Here is a 17,157-nt window from a genome sequence, read left to right on the forward strand (position 1 = left end):
CTTCGGATCTCGACGCAAACGAGATCGGTAATAACACGATCTCGCATAATTCAAGTCTTTTTTAGCATTTTAATGCGGCTCTAATTATATTACTACTTCAAGCCTAATCTAATAGACGTTAGTCTCTGATCTCGGTTACATCCGTGATAATATAAATGTTTCAAACATATTTAACATAACTAGTAATTGTCCAACAATTTTTCTTTCATTAATTGGAGTTCTTGTTTCCTTAATCCTAATTCAACTACAAATATTCGAATTCAATTGAAAAATGGTCAAAATTTTGGATGAAAAACTGTTCAAGGAACAAATTGTTTCAAAATATACAGATGTTATAGGTGAAAAATTAGGTGGAGAAATTCATTCATTTTCAGACGAATGGTTTGCAAAAGCGGAGAATTTAATCAAACCAAAAGCCCCAATCAGAGATGCGACAAAATTTACTTATGCTGGTGCTTGGTATGATGGTTGGGAAACCAGAAGGCATAATACTGAGGAAGCGGATTGGGTTATTTTTAAATTGGGAGTGAGTTCAGCTAAATTAATTGGATGTGAGGTAGATACTGCATTTTTTAATGGAAATCACGCTCCTTTTATTTCAGTGGAAGCATTGCAAGATTTTAACAATGACAAGGATTTATTGAATAGTGAATGGGATGAAATTATTCCAAAAACTGAATGTGGTCCAAGTCAAAAACACTTCTTTGTAAGAGATGCTATAACTCAAAAAAATTATAATTATGCTAGGATCAGAATGTATCCGGATGGTGGAATTGCAAGATTTCGTTTATATGGAAGTGTTATACCAGTTATATCGGAAAGTAATGCGTCAGAAGTAATTGATTATGCATCTGTAAAAAATGGAGGTGTTGCAATAAAAGTAAGTGATCAACATTTTGGAACTGCAGATAATTTATTATTGCCAGGCAGAGGGCATGATATGGGTGATGGATGGGAGACGAAAAGATCAAGAGAAAAGGGCCATACTGATTGGGTGATAATAAGATTAGGGGCTCCAGCAAAACTAAAAGAAATTATTATTGATACTGCTCATTTCAGAGGTAATTTTCCACAAAAAATTAATGTTAAAGGAGCATATGTCGAAAATGAAGATGATATCAATTATGTTGAGTGGATTCCAATCGTTTCAGATTCTAAAACTAGTGCGGATAAAGAACACTTATTTAAAGTTGAGACTGACGATATTACTTTTACTCACATTAAAGTCACTATAATACCAGATGGTGGTGTTAAAAGAGTTAGGGCATTTGGAGTTAGAGGCTAAACCAAGTGAGTACATCAATTTTTTATAGAATAAATACGAATTTCAGGGGTAGTTGGATTAAAGAAACACATTGATCTCATTAAACCAGGACTTTTCTCCGACTTTGCAATGCTCCATCTATTTGGAAACCACTTGTCCAATTTCTCTTCCCATGAATTGATAGTATCTATGTTCCTGATCGTACAAGCTATCAATGTCAATTTAAGGTCATTTTGTTTGAACAAATCGTCAATTGTTTGACATAAAGGATCTAAAACTGTCGAGTCATAAGTTACATCAGCAGCTATCACTAGGTCTATCGACTCTTTGATCATGTTTTCTTCTCCCCATATCAATTGCTGACACTTTATAAGATTTTCATCATTAATATTATTAACCTTAACGATTTCTGAAAAATTTTCAAAAACTGTTGTTGATCCATCTGACATTATGATCCTCTTCAATTTCGTTTTCCTATGGTAAACTTTTGCTAAGGAAAGACTTAACAAGCCTGTTCCACATCCTAATTCTAAAATTGTTTTATCATCAAGATTGAATGGTATTAAAGAAGATTCTTCATTTAAACCATTTGATAAATATAGTGCCGCCTCCCACGTTCTAAGCCCTGTAGTATTTTTACCAGAAATTAATCTTGGTTGCTCTTTTATGATGATGTTGTCAGAGTCTTTCTCTGAAATTTGTTGAAAACCACTAACATGGTACTTTATAAAGTCAGGCGTATCTGGTGAGTTTTCTTTGGCATTGAAGATATTTGGATTTAGAAACAAATCATAAAGTGCATCCAAAACATCTTCATTTGATTTTTCTAGTATTTTAATATATTTCGACAATAAACCTTTGAAATAAAATGGATTTTGACTGGATTGTGACTTGATAAAATTTATCAAACTCATTTGACAGTCATAACTTGTCATATCATGATCAATATTTATATATTTAAGGGGGACTCTCTGATCTATAAGACTTTTGAAACGATCCATCAACTTGAATATGGATATTTGGTTGCAAACTAGTTTTAACAATGAGGTAAACTAAATTTATAGACAGCAACTGGTAGCTAGCATATACACCTGTATATAGTATTGAACCAATTACATTTATAAAACGAAAATTTAAACCGAAAATGAAAAAAAATAGAATAACGAGAGGTTGTAATAGTGATAAGATTACATTCAATACTAAAAAACAACATGTCATCACTTCCTAAATTTCCATTCCCAGTTGCCAAAACCTACTGGCCATACGCTATTGGTGGTATGTTGAAGCTTTTACATTGAAGAAGAGTGAATTCAATTAGAAATGTTGATCAATATGTTCATACATCGTGGAAAAAACTACTCAAGTAACTACAGTTTGACTGATAGTATCTACCTTTTGATTTATGACTCAATCATACATCTCAATTTTGTGAGGGTTAGTTGAACCGCCGAGTTGTGTTTTCTGGAGATCCACTGGAATTGATTCAAATTTAGATTGAATAATGTAATACTAACTTTAAAATTAGCTGGAATAACATACTACTTAATTTACAAAGCTTCGGTTGCATCAATGAACTCAGATGAATTTATAAATGATCCAAGACATCCTAGATTTAAAAACGGTGGTAAATACATTGATTTAAGTAAAAAAGAAGATGCTCATTAAACATAAAATTCCATAGATGCTCGTTAACATAAATTCCATTTATTCGATCTAGTATTAATTGAGAATAATAGGAGGGAATCAATACTCAGTATGGGAATGATAAAGTGTTTGGTTTTGTCATGATGAGTAGAAATGATATAGAAATTTTTTTGTTAATACATAGGTTAATGTACTTATTATAAAATTTGAAGTAAAAATCAAAGGGCAATAAGGTCAGAGAAGACTTTTGACATAATTACATTTTTCAAACACGATTATATGATCAATCTCAATACGATTTTTCATTGTAGTGTAGTGTATTTCTATTGAAGCCAATTGCATGTGTCGAATTGTTAAGCAGAAAAGATTCGTAACATCAAATCTAGATAGTGCGGAGAGTAAACTTTTTTTCTTAAACAGACATAACTTTATCTTTATTCTAATTACTTACTAATATAATCAATATATTACTCCAGAAGATATTTCACAACTTTAGCCTATAATGTTATCGAGAACTCTCATGAATAGGAAGATATCGCAACTCAATATAAAACCACTACGTTTACTACATTTCAAAACTGCTTCCACTCCTAATGAAAATGCTTTAAAATTCATATCACCAGAATGCCCTATCCTACCTTTAGAAAATACTACTTTTGAGTTCACCTCCACTTTGCAAGCCATCCATTCACCCTTAGCTTTACAAATATTCAAAATACCAGGTGTTAAATCCATCATGTTAGGAGCAGATTTTTTGACAGTTAATAAATTAGATAATTATGATTGGAATCAATTAACATCAGAAGTTATGGACACGATGAACAAATTTTTAGATAAGAAGAAAGACAAAACACCAGTAATAACACAAGAGCTAATAGACAAATTGGAGCAAGATAAACTAACTGAAGATGAAAATGATTCAGAGATAGTATCAATGATCAAAGAATTGATCGAGACTAGAATTCGACCAGCTATTCAAGATGATGGAGGAGATATCGAATATAAAGGATTTGATGAAGAAACAGGAACGGTGTTTTTGAAATTACAAGGAGCTTGTAAGTCGTGTAGTGCAAGTGAAGACACTTTGAAAAACGGTATAGAAAGTATGTTAAAACATTATATTGAAGAAGTTAAAGAGGTTGAACAAATCTTGGATCCTGAAGAAGAAATTGCGATGAAAGAATTCGAAAGATTGGAAGCTCAATTAGGCAAAAAAAGTGGTTCACAAGCATTCGATGATGGACCTCCAAGCTTGTGAGGCTAACAAGATTGTATATTGAGGGATAGTGTTTGAATTAGAGTGTTTTATTTGATTAGATAATGAAACATTTATTTATTTATTTATTGGATTCTATTTCTGTCAATATTTTTTGACGTATTTTGGCTTCTTGTTTTACTTTATCAATTTGGTCATTCGCTTCTTTTGATAGCCCTTCGATACAATCTCTTGTTAGAGTCAATCGTATGTCTTCATTCAAATTTTTGCACCATTTGTTCATAAAAGCCAACCATTGCTTAGATACTTGATTGAATCCCAATACCCAACCCAAACTTAATAAGGCTATACATGAGTTGGCGCTAAAATCAAAGAATTGAAAAGCCAATCCTGATATGACGCTAATTGGTAATTGATAATAGATGAAGGCTTTACTCAAAATGGAAACAACCTCCGGCTGAACGGTTGTACCTATGACCTTGTTGATTACATCATTTTTTAAATTCAATAAAGGATTATTATCTACTTCCTTGGTATCCAAGATTTTACCTTTCAAAAAGTTGTAGTTCTCTATACTTTTATTCATGAAATTTTTGTTAAAAAAGTCCTTTAAGTCATATTCTACATTGTCATTTTTATAATAAAGTTTCCACCAGGTTAAATTCTTTTTAATAAAATTTCGAGTCTTTGGCTCAAAATCAAATTGTAATTCGGTATTTACCAACTGCATATAATTATCTATGTCAGATTTTGTAGTAGTTAAGTTGTTTTCAAACGATGTGTTGAATACATCTAATTTATCTTGGATCAATGATTTTATTTTTTCCATATACCACGTAATTATATTGTCAGTCCTGGCAAAATAATCAATAAATTTAAATAATTGATGTACATTACTTTGAGTCATGCTATCAAGATAATCATCAGTGGCTCTGATATCATTGTCAATAAAATTCGTAATTCCATTGTATGCTAAATTTGAATTGATTTTGATCACATGAGTATGAACTGCGGGATCTAACGAGATTGGTGAAGACTCCGAACTTTTGGGTGAATATTCAACATTATCGATGACTTTTAAAAGAATTCTATTTCTCAAAGGATCTTGTAATTCGGATCTCGATGTTTTGAATTGGTTAGTTACGTAAATAAAATAGGTAAAACTATCAATTTGATTAACATGCTCTGAATCGTCAATTTCTTCAATTATTAAATCGTTTTGAGTTAGATCAGGTTCCAGTCCATATCTGAGTCTATAGAGCCCGCTCAAGATGGGAGATGGTAATTCAAATTGATTTGAACAATCTGAGTCCGGGTTTTCATCAATTAATTCTGTTTTAAATTCACCAAAAAGAAATTTTCCCAACCCATGTCTTTTAACAATTTTTTCGAACCAAATCTGATTATTGGACGCTAATGGATCAGCCAATAGTACTTCAATTAATTTTGAGCTTTGTTCAACCTGTTTCGAGTCATATAGTACACCAATCTTGAACACTTGAGGTTGAGGCTTTTTTGTTATTATAGTTTTCACCGTCGAGATAGCTTTGTTAATTGTTTCATCATTTGGAAATGTACTTTGATAATTACTTAAATTGTATAGTAGTGTGTTGGGTTTAACTGAATTAGAATTGAATCTAACATTCCGGTTTTTGAAGCTTATTCGTAATAATTGAAAAGCAACATTGTATCTCCTCACTTCTGTAATCAACATTTATTGGAATTCGCGTTGTAGTAGCATTTATTCTTGATCTGTCTCAAACAGAAGATCAACTATACGGGTCAAAAGATTTGAATAGAAAACTAAATTTGGTAGCAAGACGATATGCAAATTCTCAAACCTCAAAGCATTGAAACCAGAGTTTTAATAAATTTACTAATAGGTAACTACATATAGAATCAAACATACAGGGTTTTCGTATATACACAGCATGTTCTGAAGATTTGTCTAAACACAGCATGTTTTGAATGTATGAGTGGTATAAAAAAACATGTGGTGAAGAATTCGGAATCCAAATTTTTTGTTCAAGAGATATCATCATCAACCTATGGTTTGCTATAAGTCGTCTTATTATCGGCTTTACCTTAATATTGTTAATATCTATTACCATGATTACCAATAACTCAATCTCTATTTTGACTTTAAAATACTTGACCTTCTTTTGAAAGTTGAAAATTCAATCACCTAAAGAGAAGCCGCATTGTCAAACGTAAATTAACATAATTAAAAAATTGAAGATTTGTAGTAACATTTAAACAGAAATATATTTACCAATTAACATATTAAATAACTCAGATCCTAGGTTTTATCGGTTGAAATTTTATCAGAAACAGGCAGTAAAATATTATACCATTGAGTTGCATTCATTATCCGATCCGGAGATGTCACTACCTTCAAAATCATTATACCATAAATTTCAGAAATATCTATCGTTCATAGGTCCCGGCTTAGTTGTATCGGTTGCATACCTAGATCCTGGAAATTACTCAACTTCTGTCTCAGCGGGCTCATCATACAGATACAAATTATGTTTTGTCATATTTATGTCAAATTTATTTGCTGCAGTGCTACAAACTTTATGTATCAAACTAGGTACTGTTACGGGACTTGATCTAGCCGAAATGTGTCGACTTAATTTGGCTCCAAATTTGAACATGTTTATGTATATCTGTGCAGAAATAGCGATAATAGCAACTGATTTAGCTGAAGTTGTGGGGACTGCAATATCATTAGAAATTTTGTTTGGTATCCCATTGTTATATGGTGTGGTAATAACAGTGTTGGATGTTTTGATAATTTTGATGGCCTATCATAAAGACGGGTCTTTGAAACAAACAAAGGTGTTTGAAATTATTGTTTCAATCTTAGTAATGGCTACATGTGCTTGCTTCATACTTGAATTATTTAAATGTAATTTTGAACCAGGTGCAGCATGGGGGATTTTCAAAGGATTTTTACCTGTAAACAAGGAAGTTTTTAAAGACAAAAATGCTTTATTTATTAGTTGTGGGATTGTGGGAAGTACAGTTATGCCACACTCATTGTTTTTAGGATCGGCTTTAGTACAACCTAGATTAAAAGATTATGATGTAAGAAATGGAAAGTACGACGAAGCTCCGGTTAAATCAAACACAAATCAAAGTTTAGAGCCCATAGAGTCGTCCTTGGAAAACTCATCATCTAATTCTAACCCAGTGCCCTTATCAAGATTAAGAAGAATATCAAACGGGTCCATGTTATTGAAGAAATATAAACCTTCGTATTCTGCCATTAAATATTGTTTGAACTACTCATACATTGAATTAAATTTGTCATTATTTTTTGTAGCAGTATTTGTCAATTCTGCAATTTTAATTGTAGCTGGTGCAACATTATATGGTAAGCCAGATGCAGCCGACGCTGATTTGTTATCTATTTATGAGATGTTGTCATATTATATCTCACCTGCAGCGGGTCTTTTATTTGCCTTGAGTATGTTATTTTCTGGTCAAAGTGCTGGTATTGTTTGTACCATGGCAGGTCAAATCATTGCAGAAGGTTTTATCAATTGGACAATTGAGCCATGGAAAAGAAGGATCATTACAAGAATTATTGCCATTGTACCTGTTATTATAGTGATTGGTATATTAGGGAGAGAAGGAGTTTCAAAAGTCATGAATAGTTCTCAAGTAGTGTTGAGTTTTATTTTACCAATAGTTAGTGCTCCATTGATATATTTCACTTGCAAAAAAGAATACATGACAGTTTATGATAATGAAAAAGACACGGCTGAAGAAACCAGTCCATTACTAGAGCAAAATAGAGATGTGAGCAAATTGAATGGAAAACCAATCAATTTCGCCAATGGTGGATTTTTAAGAATTTCAAGTATATTAACTTGGCTAATTATTACAGCGTTAAACATTTATTTAATTATTGCATTCGCGAATGGAGCTGACATATAGATTTTAAATATAACTATTTTTTTGATTCTTTGATACATTTCATTCTCATTGCCTAAAATTTATTCTTTTTCCACCTTTAGCACTTGGAGTTCTTAAACCTTGTAACCTACTGCTTGGCTTTGCGATGTTATTTGTTTGCACCAAGGATCCATTTATTGCACTACTATTGGGTATACCTGGTAAAGAACCAGCATATTCGCTAACCAAGACTGGAAGTTTGTTACTGATTTTACTTTTGAAATCACTGGGTTGAATTTTGTACAATTTTATTGCCACTATAAATAAACGCTGAAGCCTGTTGTGGAGTTGCTTTTCTTCATCATTTGGTGATAAGGGATTTCTTGGGTCACTTCTATGATATCTATCTTGACGTAATGCATTTAATTTCAACAAATTGTCGGATATAAGTTTTTGTAATTTGGAAGGTGATCTTATATCCTTTTCATGAGCTTTCAAAAACCTCAAATTTTCCATCTCTAATGGGTCCCATTTGTAAATTTTAGATAAATCAATTTCAGTGGACTGACTTTCGACATCCCTAAATCCAACATCCTTATTGTTATGTTCTTCAGTTTCTAACTCTTTCATTTGAACATCCTCAGATTCGGATGCAGGTAAAGGTATAGCAGACTTGCCAGATACACGGTTGATAAATCTCTTTTTCAATCGAGCAATAGTTTCTTTTCCTATATGATTTAACCATATGGTGCTTCTAAGCCTGTCAGTTACAGCCGTGCTCGAGCTGTCAACATGAGGAGCAAATGATCTGTATATTTCTCCCGATCCCCAGATGGTAGGCAAGTTTCTAGATGATGAATTCAATGACATCATTTGATCTTGTTGGTTTTGATTGAAGATACTCAATTGTGGCAAATTGCTACTAACATCTAATTGCTTGGACTTTAATTGAAGTGCTTTGTGGTTCAACCATGTTGGCATTGCGACTGTATACCAAGTTGGATGAAAATAACCTGCAAGTATCTGAGGTGTTTCATTCAAAGGAGAATACAAAGCTGGACTTGGTTGAGATACAGATTCAAGCAACGAATTGGTTTTAATATCCTTTATAGATGGAGTTATTTTGGATATCGAAAATGGCTCATTGACAAAAGTTGGTTTATTATCTAGACTCGATTTTTTGATTATTGATGAAAATAGTGGTTGGATTTTCTGTTTTATTGGTGGTGGATGATGTGGATTATATATGCTTGATTGCACGTTTTGATCGATCTCTTCTGATTTGGATATGAAGGTTATTATTTCACCATTATCTAGGGTATATGAGTTTAGTATTTGATTAAAATCTTCTTCTAGTTGACTTTCGAGATCATTTTTGATGATCTCTTGGGACAGATATGATTCTACTATATTCCCTACTTCTCTTAGTAATAATTCGGTTGCAAATTTATAGAAGAAATCAATTTCTGTATACTCTTTCGATCCAATGTTGTCCTTATTTATTAAATTTGAAGAAACCTCTTTGATGTCATTATACAATTTGTACGGTGATGAAGCATATTCATTATTCTCATATTTGCTCTTTATACTTGTATAATCTTTGAAATCTCTGATTTTTGTTGGTATAGCATTTTCCTGCAATATGGCAGCATTTGTTTGTTCATAAACTTTGAATAAGTCCGGTAGTATAGACTCAAATGATTTGTGGTCTTGAAAAGAGTTAGCATTTGGTATTTTTGTATCAATCTTTATTTTTTGTATAAACATACCTTGCTCCTTAGTAGTTTTCCTTAAATCTGATGACATGAGACAAAATTTTTATTTTTTTACCAAGTTTGAAATTTATAAGTTTTCTGATTTTATCTGTTTTTGTTTTCGTACTCGTATTTTTATTTAAGTTGATGATATTTGAGTTTACAAACATTAAATTGTATTTTGCACGACCCCAAAAGTAGTCCAACTATTTTGATGTTCTTTTGAAAGCACAATATTATCTGCTCCTGTTTTATCTTTGAAAAATGAGGTTAATATAGTAGACGGATTGCCTTTTCTGTTAATCCAGTCTGTTAAGTCCTTCCATAGTAAAATATCTTTTTTGTTCAGACTAGCATTTTTTAAAGTTTCCTTCACATCCTTGGCTGAAATAATCAACTTCTTGTTATAGACATTAGATTTACATTTTGATTCAAATCTTTTGATTGAGTTGAGTTTGGCAATAATAAATGGATTATATTGACTTAAAATTTTGTTGTTGTCAATTTCACTAGATTCATTAGGTATAAATTTGTTGTTAGGATTCAATTGTAAATCCTCTGCATCTTCAATCTCCTCTGAAGTATTGACATATGTTTCGTCGTAGCTTTCTTCGTAAAAAGAAAAACTCCAATTTGATGTAGATGTGTTACTCATGTTGGTAAGTTTATTTTGTTAAAAAGTTGTGCCAAAAGTTTTGCAACACTTAACTTTTGTTGCAAAAAAATATAAAATAATAAAACTAAATTTTTTAATACATACACAAAATCTGTTGATATTAAACAAAGGTAAAACAGGAAGACCCAAAGGAATTCGAAGCTGTAAATAAATTGTTTTTCAGTCAAACATCAGTTAAGATAGTTCAAATAGAGTTTGTCATTCTGTAATAGGAGAATGAAGTGGTTATAATTGTAGATTAATAACATAGTAAATAACATCATAAATTGCTAATAAGTAAAGATAAAACATACTAATATAAATATAAATCCAATTCTATTGACGAGACATCACTACTTCAATATTTGATATTTGATTTGATAATTGGTCGGCTAATTCATCCTTGTATTGTTCTCTTTCTCTAACATCAACAAATTCTCTCCTACCTCTGATAAACCAGTCACCTACACAAATGATCAAGACGATACCAACAACAACCGATGAATAATTCATATTTCCACCTGAAACTGGCATGACAGTAGGAAAATTATAAAAAACAAATGCAAAAATAGCCCAAGCACATGTCACAAAGTTACAAGTTAAACCGATACCGAACTTATTCATCCAAAAAGGTCCATGTTTGATTGTATTTCTTTGAGGAATTAAAAACAATGTAGGAATCATATATGATAGTAATAAGAATGTAACACAACAAACTAAAATTGAATTGAAAGCTGAAGATGAACCCAAGTAGATCAAACCGATTATACCATTTAAGACACAACTCATGACATGTGCATTGACAACTGTACCTGTACGTTCGTTCACTTTAGCCCAATATTTTGAAAAGGGTAAACCATTATCTCTTGAAAAGGAGTATGCAATACGTGACGACCAAGTATGGCAACCAATGTTACATGAAAATGCTGTTAATAAGATTAAACATTGTAATCCAACTGCTGCAGCTTTTGAACTAGTAGCTTGATAAAAAATATCCATTATAGGAACTCCAGTATTTGAAGTCATGATTCCTTCAATATCATTTATACTAAAGAACATAGCAACACAATAGGAGAAAGCAGTAATAAATCCAACTACAACTGTTCCAATTATAGCTATAGGTATTTGAGTTTCAGGATGTAAAGTTTCTTCCGCAATATGTGTAGCTGCATCAAGACACGAAAATGCCCAATTAGGATTAACGAGACCAATAATAAATGCAATTGCTGATGAGTTCCAACCAGTGGAATTATTAAACTCCGTGAATACCACTTTTGCATCTTGAAATTCTCCACTATGCATTGAAAGCACAACAACTATTATGATAAAAAATGATAGTAAGGAAATATATAATGTGGCTGTACTTATAGCAGGTAATGGTCTTTCCCAAAGATTAAAAGGAATCAATAAGATAAGAAAAATTTCATAACATAAAAATATTTGCCAGCTTTTAATTTCCGTTGTTGGATTGTATAAAACGTACATACCAGTCACTGCAGAAGCCATAGTCATTGTAACTGCAGCACCAGTGAAGACACTTCCTAACCATGCTAAAATACCTGTAACATATCCGACTATCTTTGAGTACTTTGGTGGTGACAACTTCATTGCCCAATCTTGAAATTGTTAGTATTACATTTCTTTTTTATATATGATTGAAACAGAAAGTCCAATTGTAATTTTGAACATACATATTTGAGCCAGCGCGTGAGGCATAATACTAGACATTTCTGAAAGCGTAACAGCAATGCACATCCCAACAATTGCCAAAATAATAATACCATATAAAATCAAAGTTGACCCACCAGAGATACCTGCAATCATTGCACCTTTTACTACGTTAGTATCATGTCACGATTTAAAATTCAAGGAATGACTAGTAAAACCATTATCTTATAGTCAGTCAATTGATTGTCAAAAACATACCACTTATACCATACCATGAATTTGTTATACCAAATCCAATACCTAGTAACGAAAGTACATTAAAATCTCTTCTTAACTCAGGAGCATAACCAGTGTTTGCAGAATATTTTAAATTAGCTTGAGCTTCTTTTAATAATTTTGAAGCATTTTTTTCATCCACTACTGAATCCAAATGTCGAACACTTGTAGTTGGAAAACGAATTGAGTTTGAAGTTATTTGATAGACAGAACCTTTAACCAAATCTTCTGAGCCAGAGGACTCTTTCTTGTTCAATGATGATGACATAAGTTATCAACTTAGTATTTGATTGTTGTCTCTAAGAATTGAGCAAGATTCAACTAAATGTCATTTTCGATTAAATCGTTGAACTATATATATGATTTTTGCATCCTTCACTTTCAATATTATATCTATTATATGAATGTTAATCCAAGCTTTACAAATCCTTATGTGGATTTACTTATCTTGTGGTACAGAATAAAATATTATTTAATATCTAGTTTAAGTCAAACATTCTTGTGTTCCATGTTTCTTTATATTCATTTTTATTTCCAAACTTCTACCTGAAACTCACTGTTAAGTATTCAATTTCGAATGATTTAGTTCCAAATCTTTATTAACATGAACATTTGCATTTGCCCAACCCTTTACCGATCATAATGAGATTCGGTTCTTTCAATCCCCTCAACTGTCCTGATTTTGTGATATAGATAACAATATTTTGTGCATCTTACATTAATTGACAATATTATACTTCTGATAAGGTCAACTTAAAATAGAATTTGATCTGGAACTTGTGTCTAAAAAGGGTAACACAATGCAAATAATTTAAGGGAGTTTACTTTACACTAAATTGATCTTTTTTTGTGTCATGATAGATTAGATCAGTGCCAGTTTGATTATAAACGAGCAAGGTTTTTAAAGATAATTCCAGGAGTAGACGAGATGTAAAACCAGACAAGATATACTTTTATTTTAGTGACTATTCTACTTTTACAAAAATATGCTATAACTCATTATCATCATCATCATCGGATTCATTCAACAATCCAGCTTGCATAAAAATTTGATCCCAATCACTGAAAAGAATAACAAAAAATGTACTTAATGCAATAATCAACATTCCTGAACCTACTCCAATCCATAATCCATATAATTTATAGCCCATTACTTTACTTAAAATTAATGCTAAAGGTAATGCAAATGCATAATATGCTATAAAATTAATAAGTCCCCCGATTTTTTGTAATCCTTGAGCTCTTAAGATCCCACTATTTACAGATGCAATACCATCAAAAATTTGTAAAATCGCAACTAAAGGATGTAATAAATTTTCAATCAAATTAACTACTTTTGGATCATCTGTAAAAATATGAGCTAAATGAGTTCTAAAAGTAAATAAAATTAAACAATTTGTACTTGATGCAACTAAAGCTCCCAACATTGCAACTTTTGTTGATATTAATGATCCAGCTAGATTTTGACCCCCTATAAAATTGGCAATTCTCGTCGATGCAGCTATACTCACTGCAAATGGAACCATATATGCAATAGACGCTATACTGGCAACTGCACTTTGAGCAGCTAAAGCTGTAGTTCCAAAATATGATGCAAATAAAGTCATGATTTCATAAGCCAAATATTCTGATTCAATCATTACGACACCTGGAAGTGCTAAATGACCAATTTGACCCCAATCAGAAAATATATCTTTTATAGAAGCTATACCAAACCAACATTTTTTACCATCAATAAATCTTACATATAATACTAACAAGATTGACATAATCCAAAAATTTATAACAGTTGCAATTGGTGATCCAATATATCCCAATCCAAATTTTGAATTCCATACCAAAAACCAAGATAAACCAATATTAATAGGAGCACTAATGAATAAAACTCCAGTACCTGCTTCAAATATTCCTTGACTTTGTAAAAATCTTTTTGAATTTTCAAAAAATATATAAGCTGGAGCTCCTAAAATTAAAATTCTTAAAAATGTTGAAGTTAAATGTACTACATTTTCATTATCAATAATATATTTTAAAAAATATGGACTAAACCACCAAAATAAACCACACGGTATAAATACAGTCCATGAAAACATTATACATCTTTGAACATAAAGACTCATCATTTCATAATTTCTTGCTCCAACAGCTTGTGGACATAAAGTATCTAAAGAAGTTGCAATTCCTTCAAATATTGCAAATGTTATAGTTGAAGTCATTGTTGCAAGACTTACAGCAGCTAATTCATCAGTCCCCAATTTACCAACAACAATTAAACAAACAATTGAAAAAAAATGTTCTAATATAAATGTAATAATTAATGGAGTAGCATGACGAAATAATACATAACTTTCATGAATATAATTTGTTTTAATTTTCATAAAATCTTCCCAACCTTGTGAATATTTTGAAGATGTTATACTTGATCGCCTTCTACCTCTATGACCATATATATTTGCATTTAACATATCTTCTTCTTCTTCAATTTCTGAAATTCTACGATTATGTTCTTCAACTAACCATGAATGAAACAGTTCTTGATCTTCATTTGTATGTGCACTACTTAATGATTCAGGTAATGATCTTGAAGTACTAACACTTGCTGTATCACTTATATCTTCTTCTTCTTCAAAAACTGAACCATTTTCAATTAAACTTAAAAATGATCTATCATCTTCATCTTCTCCATATTTAAACATTGGTTGCCTCGTTGAAGGAGGTATGAATAATTTCCTTCGCCTAAATGCTGCACCATTATTAACATTCGCTAGGTTATTAATTGATGTGAATAAAACCATTTAGTTTGGAGGTATAATGCTTGATATTTGAATTAAGAGTCGTGAGACAAGGATTGCTTGTTCCAAGTTGAATTTTTCAGTATTCTCGGACTTAAATGATAATACGAATTTAGTAATGTTATTGCGCAAATACATCTACAAGTTTTCAATAGAATATAAAAATTTAAATTTTCATCAATTTCACCTATTTTACATATAAAATCTTTCAAAGTTTTAAAATAACATCCAAATCAGACCTCCAAGTAGTATTGCAAGAACAATAACTGTAAGAGCAATAGCTCCTCCTCTATCTTTTGAAGTAACATCAATTTTATTTTTATTTTCACTATCTTCTGAATCCAATCCAGCAGCAAAATTACTTCTATTTTGTCCACCAGTTTCAACACTTAAAGGATGTTTAACAACTAATGACATTATTGTTTCTAATGCTGACATTTGTTCACCTAATCCATAAACACCATCCCATCCAGAATGTGACCAATTTTCACCACAAGTTACACCATCGGACCCACCTGAACAAGATTGAGCTGCACCTCCAGCACTTTTTTCCAAATAAGGTCTAATTTGATCTTCAAATTCTGGAATTATCAACATTGTTAAACCTAAACATCTAGCAAATAATGAACGGAAAGATCTTTGATCATTATTACATAAATTTGAAGGTTGACAAGTAGTTTCTTGCATAATTTGATTATTAAAAAAATATGATAATGAAGCTTCAATAATTTCTTCAGTACGAGTTTTCCAAATTTCATCACCAGTTATATTATATAAATAAGCACATCCACTCATAAATACTCCATAAGTATATGACCATCTTAAATCTGTAACTTTAGTACAATTTTCATCAATATTTGCACCATCATAAACTCTAAAATTACCATTATCTTCTTCAGTTAAAAATTTAACATCATCCATCCATTTCCAAACTCTTTCTGCTGCTTCAACATATACTGTTGTATTACCTGTATATCTTGCTAATCTTGCAGCAAGATGAAATAAACAACCATTTGAAATTGAATTTTTATAATTATAACCTGAATTCCATGTGAAAATTTGCCATCTTAAACCTCCACCACAATGTTCATCATCCCATCTTGCATTCATAGTATTAAATACTGCTTGAGTCATTTCTAACCATGAATGAGAATCTGGATTTGTAAAATTTCTTTCGACTGCTTGCATAATAGCCATACCCCAAACACCTTGATCATCATTACCTTCAGTCATTGATTGATTAGCTGGAATATAATCATATTTATCACCTGCTTGATGATACATTGCATCGTGAATCCAACCTTTTAAAGTAGAATTATCTGGATCACAAAATGTAAAATAATCAACTAAACCTCCAAATGCTTCACCTGCATTCCACCAATAATTGGGTGGTGCAAACATACCAACAGTTCCACCATATTTAAAACCTTCATAATAATTCCACATACCATCTGCAACTATTTTTGCAGCAGAACATACTGAATCAGTACTTTGAACTGTTATATCAATGGAAGATACAAGGGATATAAATAATAAATTTAGTATAAATATTAGTCTATGAGATACAAGCATTTTGAATATGTGATTGTCCCAGATTCAACTGGTTGTGTAATTTTTTGGTATAGGAAAAGTTTTGTATAAATTAAATGGATTTGCCTAATTGGAAGTATAGGAATAGTACTGTAGATATTTGATTTAAATTTTATTCCAAAAACAAGTTATCATAAGCTTTTAAATATAATCTTGAAAAGGTTTTAAACAGTTGACAAATTTAAGTAAAGTAACGATTTGGTAATATTTTTATAAAATTCTCCCCTTTGTTGGCTGAGTTTCTGTATTTTTCTATACTGTTTTAAAATGTCTTGATAATTTTAAATTTTTATTTTTTCGGTAGTATCACTTACTAATGAATTATAGTAACTACGACTATTAAAGTATTAACTACTGATAAATATGATGCTATTAACTATGGTAAGTAGAAATAA

General features: G+C 31.3%; 10 protein-coding genes across 10 annotated transcripts; 3 read left to right on the forward strand and 7 right to left on the reverse strand. All coding sequences in view use genetic code 12, as the record gives it.

The window, feature by feature from the left end:
• Positions 1-271: 271 nt before the first annotated feature.
• Positions 272-1,285, forward strand: KGF55_001776 (allantoicase; the record flags this gene model as incomplete). The annotated part of the gene is made up of 1 exon (XM_051756387.1): positions 272-1,285. One exon carries the CDS (start codon positions 272-274, stop codon positions 1,283-1,285), a length of 1,014 nt encoding a protein of 337 aa, XP_051615455.1.
• A 14-nt stretch (positions 1,286-1,299) lies between these two features.
• Positions 1,300-2,265, reverse strand: KGF55_001777 (protein-lysine N-methyltransferase; the record flags this gene model as incomplete). The annotated part of the gene is made up of 1 exon (XM_051756389.1): positions 1,300-2,265. One exon carries the CDS (start codon positions 2,263-2,265, stop codon positions 1,300-1,302), a length of 966 nt encoding a protein of 321 aa, XP_051615456.1.
• Positions 2,266-3,410: 1,145 nt separating this feature from the next.
• On the forward strand, positions 3,411-4,166 carry KGF55_001778 (uncharacterized protein; the record flags this gene model as incomplete). The annotated part of the gene is made up of 1 exon (XM_051756390.1): positions 3,411-4,166. The coding sequence occupies one exon, from the start codon at positions 3,411-3,413 to the stop codon at positions 4,164-4,166; it is 756 nt and encodes a 251-aa protein (XP_051615457.1).
• Positions 4,167-4,245: 79 nt separating this feature from the next.
• On the reverse strand, positions 4,246-5,838 carry KGF55_001779 (uncharacterized protein; the record flags this gene model as incomplete). Its single annotated transcript, XM_051756391.1, has 1 exon — positions 4,246-5,838. The coding sequence occupies one exon, from the start codon at positions 5,836-5,838 to the stop codon at positions 4,246-4,248; it is 1,593 nt and encodes a 530-aa protein (XP_051615458.1).
• A 668-nt stretch (positions 5,839-6,506) lies between these two features.
• SMF3 (putative divalent metal ion transporter) lies at positions 6,507-8,069 on the forward strand (the record flags this gene model as incomplete). Its single annotated transcript, XM_051756392.1, has 1 exon — positions 6,507-8,069. The coding sequence occupies one exon, from the start codon at positions 6,507-6,509 to the stop codon at positions 8,067-8,069; it is 1,563 nt and encodes a 520-aa protein (XP_051615459.1).
• A 45-nt stretch (positions 8,070-8,114) lies between these two features.
• Positions 8,115-9,833, reverse strand: KGF55_001781 (uncharacterized protein; the record flags this gene model as incomplete). The annotated part of the gene is made up of 1 exon (XM_051756393.1): positions 8,115-9,833. The coding sequence occupies one exon, from the start codon at positions 9,831-9,833 to the stop codon at positions 8,115-8,117; it is 1,719 nt and encodes a 572-aa protein (XP_051615460.1).
• A 117-nt stretch (positions 9,834-9,950) lies between these two features.
• KGF55_001782 (uncharacterized protein) lies at positions 9,951-10,436 on the reverse strand (the record flags this gene model as incomplete). The annotated part of the gene is made up of 1 exon (XM_051756394.1): positions 9,951-10,436. One exon carries the CDS (start codon positions 10,434-10,436, stop codon positions 9,951-9,953), a length of 486 nt encoding a protein of 161 aa, XP_051615461.1.
• A 336-nt stretch (positions 10,437-10,772) lies between these two features.
• Positions 10,773-12,648, reverse strand: KGF55_001783 (uncharacterized protein; the record flags this gene model as incomplete). Its single annotated transcript, XM_051756395.1, has 3 exons — positions 10,773-12,010; positions 12,128-12,265; positions 12,363-12,648. 3 exons carry the CDS (start codon positions 12,646-12,648, stop codon positions 10,773-10,775), a joined length of 1,662 nt encoding a protein of 553 aa, XP_051615462.1.
• Positions 12,649-13,369: 721 nt separating this feature from the next.
• Positions 13,370-15,175, reverse strand: KGF55_001784 (uncharacterized protein; the record flags this gene model as incomplete). The annotated part of the gene is made up of 1 exon (XM_051756396.1): positions 13,370-15,175. The coding sequence occupies one exon, from the start codon at positions 15,173-15,175 to the stop codon at positions 13,370-13,372; it is 1,806 nt and encodes a 601-aa protein (XP_051615463.1).
• Positions 15,176-15,388: 213 nt separating this feature from the next.
• On the reverse strand, positions 15,389-16,744 carry DFG5 (putative mannan endo-1,6-alpha-mannosidase; the record flags this gene model as incomplete). Its single annotated transcript, XM_051756397.1, has 1 exon — positions 15,389-16,744. One exon carries the CDS (start codon positions 16,742-16,744, stop codon positions 15,389-15,391), a length of 1,356 nt encoding a protein of 451 aa, XP_051615464.1.
• Between the last annotated feature and the right edge of the window lie 413 nt (positions 16,745-17,157).

The sequence above is a fragment of the Candida pseudojiufengensis genome, assembly GCF_024610245.1.
Source record: "Candida pseudojiufengensis strain CBS 10847 chromosome Unknown scaffold8, whole genome shotgun sequence".
Classification (NCBI taxonomy): Eukaryota; Fungi; Ascomycota; class Pichiomycetes; order Serinales; family Debaryomycetaceae; genus Lodderomyces; species Lodderomyces pseudojiufengensis.